The sequence below is a fragment of the Neodiprion lecontei genome, chromosome 2 (genome assembly GCF_021901455.1).
Source record: "Neodiprion lecontei isolate iyNeoLeco1 chromosome 2, iyNeoLeco1.1, whole genome shotgun sequence".
NCBI lineage: Eukaryota > Metazoa > Arthropoda > Insecta > Hymenoptera > Diprionidae > Neodiprion > Neodiprion lecontei.
In genome coordinates this window covers 6,075,456-6,092,084 of record NC_060261.1, presented here as the reverse complement: position 1 = coordinate 6,092,084, position 16,629 = coordinate 6,075,456, and the positions used below count along the sequence as shown (strand labels likewise).

The 16,629-nt window shown below is 34.7% G+C and overlaps 4 protein-coding genes across 9 annotated transcripts; 1 reads left to right on the top strand and 3 right to left on the bottom strand.

Moving 5' to 3' along the window:
* Positions 1-75: 75 nt before the first annotated feature.
* LOC107222530 lies at positions 76-3,990 on the bottom strand. Of its 2 annotated transcripts, none has more exons than XM_015661947.2 (5): positions 3,592-3,990; positions 2,835-3,126; positions 1,730-2,372; positions 1,252-1,527; positions 76-1,105 (listed from the first exon to the last, which is right to left on the bottom strand). In XM_015661947.2, the coding sequence occupies exons 1-5, from the start codon at positions 3,716-3,718 to the stop codon at positions 407-409; spliced, it is 2,037 nt and encodes a 678-aa protein (XP_015517433.2). In that variant the 5' UTR covers positions 3,719-3,990; the 3' UTR covers positions 76-406. The 2 variants fall into 2 exon arrangements, with proteins under 2 accessions (XP_015517433.2, XP_015517432.2); XM_015661946.2 differs by having other exon boundaries at positions 2,835-3,129; positions 3,592-3,988.
* Positions 3,991-5,544: 1,554 nt separating this feature from the next.
* LOC107222531 (gamma-soluble NSF attachment protein) lies at positions 5,545-8,834 on the bottom strand. 2 transcript variants are annotated; one of them, XM_015661948.2, is made up of 8 exons: positions 8,640-8,834; positions 8,450-8,517; positions 8,290-8,374; positions 8,064-8,081; positions 7,390-7,597; positions 7,052-7,300; positions 6,722-6,973; positions 5,545-6,596 (listed from the first exon to the last, which is right to left on the bottom strand). In XM_015661948.2, exons 1-8 carry the CDS (start codon positions 8,687-8,689, stop codon positions 6,462-6,464), a joined length of 1,065 nt encoding a protein of 354 aa, XP_015517434.2. In that variant the 5' UTR covers positions 8,690-8,834; the 3' UTR covers positions 5,545-6,461. The 2 variants fall into 2 exon arrangements, with proteins under 2 accessions (XP_015517434.2, XP_046586560.1); XM_046730604.1 differs by lacking the exons at positions 8,064-8,081; positions 8,290-8,374; positions 8,450-8,517.
* Positions 8,835-8,962: 128 nt separating this feature from the next.
* On the top strand, positions 8,963-11,024 carry LOC107222520 (DNA polymerase epsilon subunit 3). The gene is made up of 2 exons (XM_015661929.2): positions 8,963-9,185; positions 9,373-11,024. Exon 2 carries the CDS (start codon positions 9,373-9,375, stop codon positions 9,748-9,750), a length of 378 nt encoding a protein of 125 aa, XP_015517415.1. The 5' UTR covers positions 8,963-9,185; the 3' UTR covers positions 9,751-11,024.
* On the bottom strand, positions 10,252-16,599 carry LOC107222529 (E3 ubiquitin-protein ligase LRSAM1). 4 transcript variants are annotated; one of them, XM_046730597.1, is made up of 13 exons: positions 16,343-16,599; positions 15,716-15,958; positions 14,457-14,870; positions 14,323-14,367; positions 13,825-13,926; positions 13,659-13,767; positions 13,418-13,579; positions 13,241-13,340; positions 12,915-13,158; positions 12,676-12,801; positions 12,363-12,557; positions 12,054-12,272; positions 10,252-11,968 (listed from the first exon to the last, which is right to left on the bottom strand). In XM_046730597.1, the coding sequence occupies exons 1-13, from the start codon at positions 16,448-16,450 to the stop codon at positions 11,843-11,845; spliced, it is 2,193 nt and encodes a 730-aa protein (XP_046586553.1). In that variant the 5' UTR covers positions 16,451-16,599; the 3' UTR covers positions 10,252-11,842. The 4 variants fall into 4 exon arrangements, with proteins under 4 accessions (XP_046586553.1, XP_015517431.2, XP_015517430.2 ...); XM_015661945.2 differs by having other exon boundaries at positions 14,338-14,367; positions 16,343-16,598; XM_015661944.2 differs by lacking the exon at positions 14,323-14,367 and having other exon boundaries at positions 16,343-16,598.
* Positions 16,600-16,629: the final 30 nt, after the last annotated feature.

Genomic DNA, 16,629 nt, shown 5'->3' with positions numbered 1-16,629 from the left:
TTTATTACCGATGCTTCGATTTAGCATTCATTCTAAACTTGTATTAAATAAATTAATTCAGTATAACGTATTTGTTAACTGTTGATATAAATTTTATTTGTTTTTTTTTTCTCTCTTAATTAATAAAAAAACTACACAGGAAAATATATGAATATTAACGATACACTTTCAAATTTATCTTACAAAATAAACACTCTTCAGTAAAAATAGATATTAGAAACAAAACATAATACTCAACAGTATGAAACTTTTTCAGATTCAGATATTTGCTGAGCATGATATTTTATACACACGAAATAACTTTGTGCGTTAAAGAATTCAACCTGAAATATTTTCATAGAATTCGTAATAATGGTTTACATCATGATTTCAGCCGAACGTTCAAAGTGATTACCGTGAGGTAAACTCACTTTTGCATATCTAGATTTTTAAAGGTTCTCACAAGGGAACACGATACCATTGCTTCACCGTCGTTGTCTGACAATGAGACGTTATGACTTAAAGATCTCATTTTTTGCACGCCTTGCTCACGATTTGTGAATCCGGACCCTCCTGTATTTCTGGTTGCACTCAACGAATGCGATTCCTTACAACTGCCTCGGTTACTCTGCAACTCACGGCTTGTCCTCCCGCATCCTTGAGCACGCCCCTGGGTATTATCAACATTTCTCGGAATATGATTGGGTATAGAGCCACGATTTGATGTACGACCACGTCTGGTAATCCCTTCTGCATTCACAGAACCTTGATGAAATCCTCTGGCATAATTTTGGGTGTCACGAGCCGGCCACCTCGGAGTAACATTTGGTGCAGAGCCTCGATTTGTACGACCTCTTTCACTTCTGTTATTCCCTTTCGCATTGACAGAACCTCGATGATAATCGTGGAAGCTCTTTGCCGATGGTTGACTCGACGTGTGTAATTCAGATGTAGAGATTGAAGGTAAATCTTCACAATTCCTATTACAGAGCTGCACTGTGTCGTTCAATATTTCCATTTCATCATCACTGAAAATTGTCGACTTGGTTTGTTTTACGAATGCAATTTCTTTTGCCAATACATGGTATATATTCACTCTGTATCCACGGAATAAATCAAAATGTTCCTGAAATGCGAAAAATCCAAATGTTAAAATTATTCATATAATTTTTTGGTTTTATGATTAATATTAAACGTGAACATTTTGAAATGATTCATATCATATGTTCATATTTGGAATGCATTGATAATGTCTGTACATTAATTACATACCCTTAGTGCCTTAGCATTTGGTTTAATTTTTATAGCATTGGTAATATATTGACATGCATTTAAAATGTCCTGCATTTCAAAGAGATAATACGATCCAATTGTAATGTTTATCTGTTGTTTTACATGATCAGAGTCTTGTGCGTATTTATTCAACAATTCCAACATGTACGGTAGTGGATCCCAAACACCTTCAACGATTTTCTTACATTTCATGTATTGGCACTCTGCCGCAAAATTTGTGCCCTGTATTGCTGTTGTATAATATGGAAGGGCAGCCTAGAAATTCAATCAATAATTATTAAACGGTTATTCTTCTGCTTTTCACGTATCTATGGACAATAATATTTTAGATATTATATTTTTCGTAATTTGCAATGATACTTTGGTTTAAATCAATGCAGAAAACACCCAGCTGAAATATTAATAAAGCAAGTAAGGACGGATTGGCATTTACTGGACATAATTTATAACCCATTACTTCAAAATTTCTGTTGCACTTTTCCTCATATATACCCATGTAGTGTGCATATGCCGGAGAGTTAGGCATCTTTTCAGCTACAAAATCCAAACAATTTTTTGCCAATCGACATTTTTTCATTCGTATAAAACCAAGGGCCAATTGCAGTTGCACTTTGGTGCAATTCGGTTTAAGAGCATAAATTTGCTCATAGATTTTATTAGCTTCATCGTAGTTTCCAGACTCTCGATACATTTGAGCCAAAGATACACCGAACAAAACTCTTTTTGAAAATTTGTAAGCTGTCTCGAAGGCTTTTGCTTCTTGTTGATTTGGCCAGTTAGCTAGAGAATTATCCCTCCTTCTCAATCTTCTGTAATTTTTTCCCAACAAAAAATACCATTTGCCATTGTCAGTTTCGTATTCAATAGCTTTCTGTGCATATGTTATCGCCTTCAATTTGTCGGTTGCATTATACAGTGACCAGGCTAAACACTTGCATCCATTCAACATAGCCAATTCCACGTTATTCATGCCATCAATAGGACAAATCCTCTTCAAAAGGTCATTCGTTTCTTTCAACTGTTCCAGCTTCGTGAGCACATGGTATTTCGTTCCAATTAAAATATGTTGCAAAACGTTTTCTACGTTTACAAGTGTTTTCCTGGTATTGAAAGAGAAAATTTCAGTAATAAAATGAAGCATGAATAAGTCAGTAACATTACTGTAACGATGCATGTTTAGGAAAAATCGTTACTTTGCACCTTTAGAAATGTATGAAATTTAGTAAACCATGATAAACAAAACATACTCTTATTTTGAAAAGCCAACTTCCTTAAAGTTATTCTAAAATTGCGCATTTATGATTTTTTCACTAGATGTTTCGTTACATTAACGTTACTATCTTCAACCTCATATAATGTAATTTGGTAAGCTTGACCGGTTTTATAACCAGTTCTGGTAAACTATTTAAATAAACATATGGATCAGTCAAAAATTAAGGACACGCAAATATTTGAAATATCTGAAGCGATCCATGTGAATTCACTCTGAAGTGCAACAAGCCACAACATATAAACTTATATTGGTGATACTAGATTGTTAAAACGGAAATTTGGGTACAAACTTTTCTTTAATATCTGTCAAACACTTTTCAGCATCCATAATGCATTGGGTGGCAGCCGACAGCTCATCATTTAATGTATTTTCGTACACTAGCAAAAGATGATATATCACTACAAATTCTGGAAAATCGTCTTGTATATCAGTAACAGTTTCCAAACGATATTCGATTGTGTCCAGTAATTTAATTCGACTTTTAATAGTATCCTCCATGTCCCAAGTGAACGGACAGCTGAGTTCCATTCTAAATTGACGATTCGTATCAATTTCCAAACTTTCCTGAGATGCAGAGGAAACTACTATAAAACATTAAAAAGTTATGCCAGCATTATTAATTATTCTGAGTCTTCTTGACCAATATGGTGAACTTCGATTTTATTGAGACATCAATATAAAAATTATTCTACCTAAATTAATTACGTTAGACCGCGAAATGTCAACAAAATAGCCGCCTATATACTATAACCTGATCATTATCGTACAAACTTAAAAAAAAAAAAGTCGAAGCATTACGTTCACACAAAGCCACGAATTTCGATAGAATACTTTTTGTATTGAACAATAAGTTTGACTGTCATTTCGGTTCATTGCATCTTGAAAAAATTCAAGGATGCTCATTTTTGTTTGAAAACGGGTGATCTAAGCTTCACTGCGCAGAGGTGGTTACGTACGTACATACATACATGTAGGGACCACGTAGAGTAATGCCTACTGTTGAATATCGAGTCGCTTAAATGTAAATTAAAATGTTGATTAAATACCTGTTTCTTCATCCGCGGTTATATCACTCATGATTCTAAGTTTTTGGAATTGTTGTAACGCTTGAGCTAAATAATATCCCAATCGACCCAGCGAATCACCTATGCATCCTGCGTCATAGACATGCATACACGGAAAATGGGAAAGATGGGGATTCCCCGTGTATTTCCGAGTTACCAACGTTATTCATCGAGCATATAGGTACACATGGAGGTAGCATCCAAAAACCTTACCATCCGGCGAATCGAATCTTAAAAGGTGCATTCCAAAAAAACTAGCTTCCAGGTACTCTGTCAACAATATTTCATCACTTTTGCGCTGCTAAGTTCGGGGTAGCTCTGCCTCTGTCCAAGTTTTGTAGATAGACGAGTGGACAAAGGAAGGTCTGTGCATAAGGAAGTTTCCGTAGGAACAAAAATAGCGATTCCATTGTCAGACTGTAGTATAAAATGTACACACTATACGCAAATTGGAACAAAATTGGCGACCACGCAAAGACCTTCCAATCTTTCCAATCAGCCCCCTGACACACGGTGCTAAAAGTGGTTTGCATAATGTCCCTCGATTCTGCCGCCAATTTCGACCACTAGTGGCGCTAGTAGTTATCTGACGAGCTTGCGCGCAGTCAGCGAGGGCAGCGAGCGTGTCAGAAGTCTACTACTAACGCCACGTAGAGGAACTAAAAACGGGGACAAGACGCGTACAATTTTTTAGTATACGAGGAGTGGTGAGTGTCAGGGGGCTGTTTCCAATGTCCACTCGTCTATCTACGGACCTTGCCTCTGTTCTAGAGAGTTTTTAGCGCTGCCAATTAGTTTCCGAACGCACGTTCTTTCAGGTAATGTGTTATATTCCTTAAACCGTCCGAACCGCCCTTACAGATAGTTTAAATAAATAGTAATATAAAAAAACATGATTAGACTGACATATGACGATAATTTTTGTTTTGCAGTGCTGGTTTATCTCACACATACGTTAAATATTGGTATCTAAAACTCGGGTGGAACGCAACAACTCTTGACGGTGCTGCACTCTACGCCAGTTTTCACCGTGGATTCTAATTCTAGGGAACCCACACTCCGTTCATTTCAGTAATTTCAGTTCAGTTCGGTGCCATTCGGTGCGAGCACCGTGGCGGACACGGCAGAACCATAGGCAGACACGAATTACGTAGTGAGTAGTGTGTGGTAGTGAGCTGAAAGATGTGGCTAGGTATTTAGAGGTTCCCGCGGGTTTTTCATGAATTCTGAACAATTCTGATATCTGATTTTGCAATTGTGGATAAGTGAACATAAAGGCTATAAAGTGATCCGGTGATAAAACTCGACGAACGTGGAATTTTACTAGCTAATGTCAACAGATTTTTCATAGCAAGAACGGGTGAGTAATTTTCAAATCTCGGCATGTTTACATCTGTATAATATATGTGCATTGAGCCGCGTGTGACCACTGAAACGTAACCTATTGACAGAGTATTAAAGTTTTGAATTTCACGCAAAGTTGGGTAAATATTATTGAAGCGTTATATTTATACCCTTTTTAGAAAACTTCTTGAAAACAAGTTTCGGAATATGATATATTCGAAAAATGGTCAAAACCATGTCAACGGTTCAATTTCGATGTATTATCGCTCACTCTGTAAATGAATATTCTACAAATTATTTAAACAATAATTATTTTATGATGTTATTATCAAAAATATATCTTAGGTATGATTTGTAGAATATCCATTTACAAATGAAATGTACAGAAATTTTTGAAAGTTGGCGTAAAAAAGGAAAATGTTCAACCATACGAGCTCTCTCTGAAGTTGTTAATAACTGAGTTTATAAATAAAAAATATTGGTTTTTGCGTTTTGTTTGTACAAAACAAATATCGATTCAATGAAATTGAACTCGATCATCCACATTTTCACATTTTAAACCTTTTCTTCGCATCTTTTTTGACTCGACCGACTAACAATAGCCAAAAATTACATGCATGTGAGTTTGAATGAATCCCCGAAGGCTCGATGATGGAAGTGAATTTTATTTTTAGAATCACTGAATAACTTTATTTTATTTATTTTGTCTTGACAAGGAATTGTTATGTGACATACATTAGTTGTTTTACAATTAAAAATCAAACATTACTTATCGTACAGTATATTTAAATAAATTAAAGCGATACATATTAGATTCACTTTATTACTCCTATGTTTGATTAATCTTTTCATTTTCATAAAGTTACAAATAATTAATCACTCCGGCAAAACGGTTTCTAATCAAATCCTCTGATTGGCATAACTGTAGGCAAATGTCCAGATTTTCAATCATCTTGCATAGTAAAAATCTTTCACTATGATTTCTTTCTCATGTAATTGGAATATTTAAATGTCTCGCCGATCATGGATGAAAGTTCGCGCTTCATCATTATCGATACATTAAGACTATTTAAACAAAATAGACTACTAACAAAAATTTGAAACAACTGTTTAAGAAATATTCGCATTTAAAATTTCAAGGATAATGGAGAAAATCTTACTGCAAAATGTAAGTTGCATAATTTTTCTGTGCATATTATTTAAATCACGTGCGCGACAGAAATATTTGTATTTTTGCCAGGCATCTACAATAATCAACATATCGTTGTACAAATTTATCTCTGCATACGAGTATTGCACCATTGGCGCTATTTGAATCATAGGTAATAGATGCAAACGTCAATGCAACAGTTTATACACTATTTGGATAGTAGTAAATATAAATGCAGAGTAAAGCGGAAGATATTGAGTAGCTAATAATTCACAAACAATAACCACCTATCGACAGTTACTTTATGTTACTACGGATTCTTATACTTAAACAATAGCGTCAGTCAAAATTTAACAAATCAGCAAAGTCCCCCTTCATACTCATCTTCCGGCTCTTCTTCTTTTGTTGAACTTTCTTTTGGCTCTATGATCGGATTTGCTTTTGGATTGCCTTGACCGACTTGTCCACTAGCAACGTCTGCAGCATTGTCTTCCTGTTGCAAAAAAGAATATATCGTCTTTAACAATTTATGGTGATAAACCTTACTTCAGATGAACACATCGAGAGTTGTACTCAACAGCTGTTCACAAAATGTAACTCGAGCCCAGCGACTATTACCTGATTAACTTCAGCCTCAACCGTCGCTTGGCTAGTAAGTTTGGTAGCATTTGGGGATATGTAAGAAGCTGCGGCATTTGGTCGAACACCAGCCGGTGGAACTGCATATTCTACTTGCGGCAGAGGAAGCCCTCTTGCTAATTTGGCGTATTCTACATCCATGTGTTTGATGAAAGGACTGTTCAATGCTGACCTTGCAGAATCTGCATCCTCGTTGTCGTAGGCCTGTAGTAGCATTTCCAGAGTTTGTACCTGTGGAAAATGCCAATTTTACATTATTATACGTCCTTTACATGCCTTAATTAATAACGATTCCTTTAGTCTACTTGCCTCGGGAACGTCGCAGTAGTTTCCCCATTCTTTGAACGCCTTTTCTGCTGCCACTTGATCCCCTCTGGCGAGTTGAACCAATACTAGTGCTACCGCTAGTCGTCCTACAGACGGAGTGTGATCTATCTGTTGATGCATTCCAATCTCCCTACGAATCGCGTCTGCAGCTTGATCGTACATTTTTAGTTTTACTAGAATTCTAGCTACTTTGCTCATGTATTCAGCCGCTTGTCTCGGACTGTCTTCACTCTGTAACATTTTATAGCCGTATTATTTTTTAATCTCTAACGCTGGAAATACTATCAGGCTTTTTGTCATTATGAAATTATTTCTTATACCATAACAACATCAGCTGCACGCTTGTACAACTCCAGAGCTTGTGCGGGTTCAGTAGCTTCCAATAATTTAGCTGCTTTATCCAGTACCGAAGCACCTGATTCAGGTGAGCCGTGTTGCTGATATAACGAACATGCAGAATGTGCCAATTTCGGTACTTCGGTTAAATTTCCTAATTCCTTGCACACTAGAAGTGCCTGTTCCATACTCCTACACAACATTTTTAGTCACTTTATTTAGTTTATGAAACCACTATTTGTATGCTCAACATTTTTTTTTTTTGAAGGTGCTTATGCAAACTATTTTTAGAAAGCCTTTTATACTTATGAAAACGGATATTTGTTTTATATCAATTTCGTACAATTTGGGAGTAAAATCATAGCCATGGCAAAGAATGCTAAGACTAGATCTGATCTAGGTTTGATCTAGATCTGGATCAAATTAAAACGAATATGGTTCGGTAAATTATTTTAACACTTGAGATAATTGTTTGAAACAAAAACAATGTTGATTTGCATACATTGGTTTTTATCATTCTGTATTTGGAAAATATTTTTCATTTTCGCTTTTTTTCATCCACTTGATAAAATACCGTATGTTCAGTTTCTATAAACCAAGCATCGTTTTCCAAGTTTTAAAGTCTGCTTGAGTCTTTGAGTCAATTGGCCATACTTACTTTGCAGCGTGAAACCATCTATTAAACTAATTAAGGATTTAACTATAAACCAGAGAAAAAATTGTTTCGTCGAAACAGATGAAAACTATGACGCATGATCTGCATGTTTTATACTGATTCAAGAACTTTCGATTTCGACATAAGAAAATTATGTATAGAATTCATCGTTAATAAAAAAGTAAACCATGAAAATTCAAAAAACACCGATCGATGTCTGAAAGGATACGATCTGTTCTGTTTGTGACAGTCTGAAGCCTTCATTAGGCATTCCTTGCACTGTTGAAAAGCTTTTGCATTTCGAAAACAGGTGGCTGTTGAGTGGAAGGAGAAGATTAAATATTGACAGTAATGAGGCGCGCAAATATATTATCGCATGGTATATTTACCCGCATGGGAGTATTCATCAGCAGCGATTTCAAAATCAGGTCTCCACTTTAAAAGTGACGTTTTTAAACTAGGGGAGAAAATTAATAAATTATTATGATCTAAATTAATGGTACGTTTTTACTGGTTAGGGAATTAAAATGATCAAATTCTTTTCTAATTTGGATTGATGTACTAAGAAAAAAATCTCACCTTTTTTCGGCCTGCCGAATGTGGGCCATTCCTTCCTCCATTTTCGACATTTTTCTCAAAATGTTGGCTCACGTTTGTAAAATCACTTTGTTTTTCCGCAAAAATATTACTGTCAAATTTTCTTGTGTCAAATCAATTCAATCCGTGAAATGCAGACGACGTATTCCGTACTACGAAGCAGAAACCTTGGGCGTGTTCGTAAACTCATTTGCAAATGTCCTGACAATGAGTCACGAAAACTAGACGAAAATATGGTACTTTGTAAAATCCTGTAGATGGCGTCTCAGGATCGCATGATGGAAAAAAAAAAATAAAATAAAAAACATCACCCTACCGCGAATGAAGTTTATGGAGCGAATACACGACATGTTTATATTTGATTTTCAAATTCACAGTCGCGTCCCTCGGTGATACAATAATTACTTATAAAATCTGATTGAAATATCGGCGAAAACGAAGTAAAACTCAATTGAAACGTCACCACTTGCTGATATTCTACTTTTTATTTACCTTCCGTTGAAAATCATTCAATCGTAAAAGCTAAAGGTAAGTACATCAATTTTTCTCATCACGTTGTCTAAATTCTCGGTATCGTAGTTTTTATAACCTCAAAATTTCTCTCACTTTTTTCGACGACTTTTCTGCCATTGTAAAACGTGTTTTAATATTTCACGACAATATAATTTTGAAATTCTCTCTTCGCGAATTAACGAATAATGCTTCACCTCAATAGATGGCTGAGAGATTAGAAGACTTGAATCTCCCTAATGCTGTTGTAACAAGAATAATTAAGGAATCTCTGCCGGACGGAGTCAATATTGGCAAGGAAGCACGAGCGGCGGTCGCAAAAGCTGCTTCGATTTTTATATTGTACATTACGTCAACTGCCAATACAATCGCTAAAAAAGGAAAAAGAAAAACTATCAGTGGTACTGACGTTATTCAAGCTATTGAAGAAATTGAGTTTGACCAATTTCTTGAACCGCTCCAAGAGGCATTGGAAAATTTCAAAAAGTCACAAAAGGAAAAAAAGGATGCGACTACAAAGAGAAAACAACAGAAGAAAGATGACGAAGAAGTGGAAGAAATCGTTTGCGAAGACGCTGAGTAGCTTCTACTTTTTTTTGCATTTTTTACATTCACACACTATTTAATACATCGGATTTTTAACTTAAGTATATGTATAGGCTGTGTGTAAACCACAATTTATATTGAATAATATAAGAATATTTTTTTTTTTCACTCAAATCCTGATTATTATTATTATTTTTCCCCTCGAAGTATCTACTTATGTTTTATTACTTTCTCCTTTTCCAAATTGACATTATTATGAATCGTTAATGTGACACCTGTGCTTTTACAAAATCATTACTGCAATACATTTTGTACAAGTGGGTCGTGTGATGGAAGGGTTGCATACTATTCTGACAAAGTTTTGGTGAGTCACCAGGCTTCCGCTTTTTTGAATTGTATCACGAATTCAATAGTTTGTGGCATTGAATTGTATGACGAACAATATGCAAACAGTCTCAGAAAATTTTATTAATTGTATATAAGACAATATTGGTGTGAGAGTAAATAGATTACATAATATTTATGCAGAAATCGTTCGTAAAAGTGTGTATCTCAATGGGTACATAATAATATACATAGTAATATATATATACATATATATGTAGTTTTCTTTTTTTTTTTCATTCAATATCATTAGATCAATAATTGAACAATCTTGCGAGCTTACAGTAATGGTAGGTATAGACTATAGGGTTAAAAAACATTTACTCCGCATGTTCTAAAACTCCGTATGAGAATAAGAAAGATTAGCAATGTTCTTTCTATGTGGATTTTTAAATCAAGTGCAGAATGTGCAGTATAGGAAATGACTACAATTCGAACATTCTATGCTAAATTAATGGAATTTTTCATTTCACTACGAACAGTGTTTAGTATTCTGTTTAACAATAGTAGCAAGTCTAATCAATTAGAGACATGCCTATCGAATCCATATTTCGCTCTGTAATATTGGTTTACTTTGTGTTTTCTCCTTCACTATATTATAAAGTTATATCTTATGCCTAGCTTATATCTCAGTTCCGTTTACTTACTTTACATAGGTAAACACATCGCAATAATATCTTATATGTAAGAATTAATTGTATGTGTATATATGGCACTTTATGTTTACAAAACAGGCAAAGAAAGACTAGCATAAAATTATTGACTACTCAAGCCGTCCTTTCTTGATCAGCGCTGTTTATTAAAATTGAACGAATTCTAATTATTTCTAGTAATCAAAGAATTTTTCATCTGAATTAACTGCGATGTATATATATATAGCATCGCCTTCCAATAGTTAGGCATTCTTAACGAGTAGTACCACTTAAATGTTATTTAGCAAAAATTTACCATTACTCGTAGTTTAGAATAATTTCGGATCATTTTCATATCCTGCATTAGTAATTGTATTCATACTTGGCTTTACTATTCATATTTTAACAGTAGTTTAGAAACTTTTAAGGACATTTAAATTCTTTAATATCGTTCTTTGAGAAATGTAATTTTGATAGAAAAATTTATAAGCAAATAGACATTAAAAATTCTATATCAAATGTATATAAATATTATACATAGATATTTATGATTTGCATTTTCGATAAGTGCTCATCAACTTGAATCATAGATTTTGGTTGAAACTTGTCCAATATTTTGATACTTAACTTGAGAATGAAATATACATCACCATGAAAAATATCAATGGTTTTTATAATAAAAATTGTTTGTCTTGCACATTCAATTCTGTCTCTATTTCAGTACACAAAGAAAGCTGTAGAAATAACAAGATATTATCCAAGCATTTTTATCATTGGCTTTCTGAGATGTTCACACTATTTTTAAATACTGGATAAATATGCAATGATTTTCTTGGAAACATCATGTTCTCTTGAGCTTCGCACATTAAGTCTAGTCTGTATAGTGATGCAAGTATGAAAATTTTATCCAAGGATCTACTTGCATCAACCATAACACAATAGATATTTTAAAATAAAAGATAGAATATTTTTACAAACCAACTTTTATGTCTTCATAATACAAAACAGGGGTATGGCGTTGTTTTCTTTCACACTTTGCAGTTCACCAAATCGTCTGACTAATTAAAACATTCTTCAAATGTTGTGCGAGTTTTGTAGAACATATCGCTGTGATCATGTTGTTAAAACTCTTATTCTACGCTCAACAACACTGCGACACATTGGACACTCCGTTGCTACTTTATTCGCACATTCTGTGCAACAGCACATGTGTCCGCAGGGAAGGAAAATAACTTGACACTGAAATATGCAATGAAACAGGTTGTCGCATTACAAGGAAACATGTTAAATTTTCAATTTTGAAACTGAATATTATGAAACTCACAGCCATGTCGAGGCAGATAACACATTCCGTGGAATTTATGCCCTGTGAATCTTCGTTTTTATCCATCTTAGAACTTGTGCCAACTTCGTCTTCTGGAGCAGACGGTACGACAGATGGTATCTCGTGTAAATGCTCGCTAGCATGCAGCTTTTTCTCTGCTAGATAATTTTCTGTAGCTAATATGATTGCTGTTCGATCATTTGCGCTCTTGATTCCAACCTGTGAAAAAACAATTGCCAAATTATTCAGTTTTTGAAGTTGATTTCGATTCATAGTTTTCCATTTTCTTTGATAATTTTATGTCCTCACCTCTATTAGATCCTCATGAGTAATATGTGGCAAAAGTGACTGTATTGTACTCAAAAATGGGAGACAATGCATCACTCCTGCAATAGCTAAATGTCTGACTAACATTGGCTCCAGTGTCTCCAGTAAGCCTTGAGGCCTGGTTTCCATGAGTGATTGGTATTGCATTAGCCAGAATTGGCTGCCTCTTCTTGAACTCTTTAATAGTAAAAACGTAAATGTTCAGTTATTTTTGCTCGATACCACAATTACCGCACAAATCTATGCTCAAAACTTGAAAAGTTTCAAATGTGGAAGAAGATATTAAATATATTACATCTGTATGTTGCTGTTGCGCAATTTGATTAATGGTTTCTATTAGCTGTTGTCTCCGATTTTCCTGCTGCTGTAACAAGTCCATAAGAATGATACTCAAGGTCACCCTTTTGTCAGCGATATCATTCTGAAAGAGAAAGTTTCAAATATGATTAATTGGATATTTGCTTTTGTATGTCATAGGAGTTGCAATAATCTAGATAAATTTTCACGGATGATTGCAGTAATTGAATTTCTTACGATCTGCTGGTTTGTTTCTAATTTTCGTTTTTCCAACTCAATGGCGGTGAGATTCGCAAGCTGCGCTTGAACAAGATTAACTTGTTGCACGATACTCCAGGAGCGTGTATCACTGCGTTCAAGTAACGCAGTGACAGCAGCCTTTTGTAGTGCTTCATCTTTACGCAGACTGATTACTAAATCTTGCCTTGTTCTTTCTTGATCTTGTACTATCTGCGTTAAGTGATCATTGTTTCTTACTTCTCTGTAATGAAATTTAGAAATTAATAGTCTCGTGAAATTAAATAGTCTGAAGATGATAATCAGTTTTTCTTTTCAATGCTTACAAGCCCAGTAAAGATTGGGCGGTATAATCACGGAATTTGGTATACTCTTCAAGTTTTTGTTCAGTTAGCAGTTCCTGTCCCAGCAACTCTTCCATAGCGCCTGAAAAAATAATATATAGGAATTTTATTTCATGTCAAAATGTATCAGTATTGTTGTACAAAAATCTTCTAACTTACTGAGGGTGTCTTTTGTACGCAAATTGAATTGTGCCGAATGACTTGCCGCCAGCAATTGAACTTCCTCGAGTTTTTCTTTCTCCAAAAGTTCTGCCTGGCTCTGTCTCTCTTCTTCGCTATGATGCAGGAATTCCTTGATCACATTGTCAGCTTCTTTTTCAGCTGAAATATCATTGGAGTATGAGTTTTTATCTAAAAAATTTTTTTTTTATATTACAGTCGTCAATAACCAGTGCTTTACCATTATAAATATAAGATAGCAAGCGTGCCCGATCATTGTCTCTTTCCTGTTGAACCTTTTCGATTTCTTGCTCCAACTGTGTTTGTTGCAACGCCAAATCCTCCAGTAGCTTTGAATTCGTAGTATTAAATAAAATGGAAATTGGATTTCAACAAGTTTTTCTCACCTTTTCTCTGTGAGCTTTTATTGAGGACTGCAATTCGTGCTCATATTTTTGTTGCTCGCGAATATTTTTCTCCACTTCTAAAAGCGCGTGTTGTCGGTGTTCCTGAATTAAATACATATTGTTAGTAGAGTAAATTTGTGCTACACATCAAGCTAATTTCGGCACCCAAATTGAAAGTGCTGAGAAAACAAAACGCTCACATTACTACATCCAAAGAGAAACAAAAAGTGTGCAATGAAGGAATGAATAGCAAATGAATTGATCATTTAAACTGGTAAAGTAAAATTCTCACGAATGATAACGTTCTTACATTTCTTCAACGACTATTTTCAGAAATTTACCTTGGGTTACCGAATACGTATAAAATATGAAAATTGAAATAGGTAGTTATGAGTAAATATTAATTATGTATGAACAGTGAGCAATAATTTGGAACCTACAATGTGCGTTAAGCTATGAGGATAATGTTGCAATGAAAAATAAATGAAGCTTACGAACAACGTAAAAACATGCCTTGTTTTTTTCTAACTTCATTAACGTCGCCTAAAAATGGAAAATTATAAAATGATTAACTATGGCGGTGCAGTGGTTACAACATAGATCCATCGATGAAAAATATCAATAAGTTGAACCTGAATATCATTGTCTACATTCTGATAGCTCATTTGTCTATTGTCAGAGCTTGAATTTCGACTGGTGTTCGTTGTTTGGATACAATTTTCCGGGGTGTATTCAACTCCAGATTCCTTAGCCAGAAAAGCAACTATCATAACAACGCCACCAGATATTACGTCCTGTGGTGGGTAAGAAAGTGTCAGTCCTTCAATTTTTATCTCTGATAACAACTGTGAGTAACCTAGTGATTTTGGTAGCTTATCGAGGTGTTTGTTATGGCTTATGTCAAGCACGGTGAGCCGGCGTAGCTCTCCCATTGGTTCCGGTAAATATTTCAAGTTATTTTGAGCGACATTCAGAACTGATAAATTTGTTAGATTGAGTATTTCAATTGGTAACTTCCTGATCGTATTATTTTGTAGATACAGTTCCTGCAAGCAAAAAAATAATCAACAATTTACATTCGTACTGTACGGTTGTGCAGTATCCACATTTGTTAGTGACATTATCGATGTCTCATTGAAAGAACCACTATGAATTACTTTTGATAAATTGAGTACATACAAAATTTATTACTCACATAATAAAAAAACGTTTATGTCACTCATAAAGATATAGGGTTTTGGGAAAGTTATTTCTGTCATTTATTATTGTTATTGGCAACTGACGATGGTTGGCTAGATCAAACAAATTGAAGGTTTTTACAAAGATAACTTGGTTTTCACGAAATTTGTAGAATCGCAGGCGTTTACTTTAATACATTGATTTTGTAATAATGCTAGAAAAAAGCCTATGTTTGAGATGTTATTTTTATTGCACGAAGAAACTGTAATTCTAAATAGAAAAAAAATTTTTAACTGAGAAAAATCACGTTTTTTTAGGATTCACTTCGTTGGTAAAAATGTTATCAAAGTTTTTCCAATTAACGATATTTTAGAAAGCTTGAATGTCTATTCACATCGCTGATTTCTTTTATGTACCTGAACACTTTAATTGATCAAGCTTGATCTAAACAAGTTCCAACAATAAATTAATAGATTAGCACAATTTTTAACCATAATTTTACTTGGTTTCATTCACACCTCCGGAATTCATAATCGTAACTCACTATCAGTGGCAACTCGTGTTTTTGATCAAGCTTGCTCGATTGAAATTTCAGACGCATCCTTGAAATTATCAGAGTTTAAAAAAAAATGTTCTCAAGGTGACTGAATCTGCATTTCAATAAATTAGTAGAGCGAGTCGCAATCGCGTTTTCCGAATTGCATTAGATTACCTTGAGCGATGTAAGGTAAGCTATATCGCTCGGTAAAAAAGTAAAGCAGTTGTCGTGTAGATCCAATACTGTGAGAAGGGATAGATCGCTTAAGGCACCACCTCCTGACAGCGAACTTAACTTGTTGCATTGCATCCACAGAACTTTTTTCCTAAATACTTTACACAGAGAATATATACCAGACGGAACATTCTTCAGCGCACATTCCGATATATCAAATACCGGCTCTGGATTTTCTCGAGCCTGGAAAAAAAAACATTATGTAAATCTTACATAAATCGATCATTTTTTTTATGTGTAATGCAACTTGCATAATTTCTCGTTTTCCCTTCTGCTCTTTTTTCCTTGCATTCACTCATTTCCACATCTGAATAAACAACTCAATTACGTCATGACTCGTAGGTTTATTATCAACGGTTGATGAAATATGTGTGTCATTAGTTTGTACGTTATTTTTATTCGTATATTTTCACTTTGGAATGGTTAAATATTAGCGCGCAATACGATAAATCGTGATGTCGCTTTTCCAAAATAACAGCTAGCTGATCGTTGTTTTCAATCTCGAAATGTATAAATACTGATGCATAAATGTAGAAATGCTTCTGAAACGAAAGAAACGACACTTACCAGATACAATTTGTGTTCGAGGCGAGCTTTGTAGTCGACTTGGACTTTATTTCCATATTTTCCCAAATTTGACATGATTGATTCGATGTGAAAGCAGCAAAAAAACATGACGAATACACCTCAGCACGTGTCATCGTGCCATTGCAATGAATTTAAGACATATCTCGGATTCTGACATTTAAGTTTATTACGTTTTTCTTAAAACTAAACCAACACTAACGATCACCCCCCTCTTCTTTCTCCGCCCTTCCATTCGCAGCGTTTATCAACATGCATAAACCTAGCGT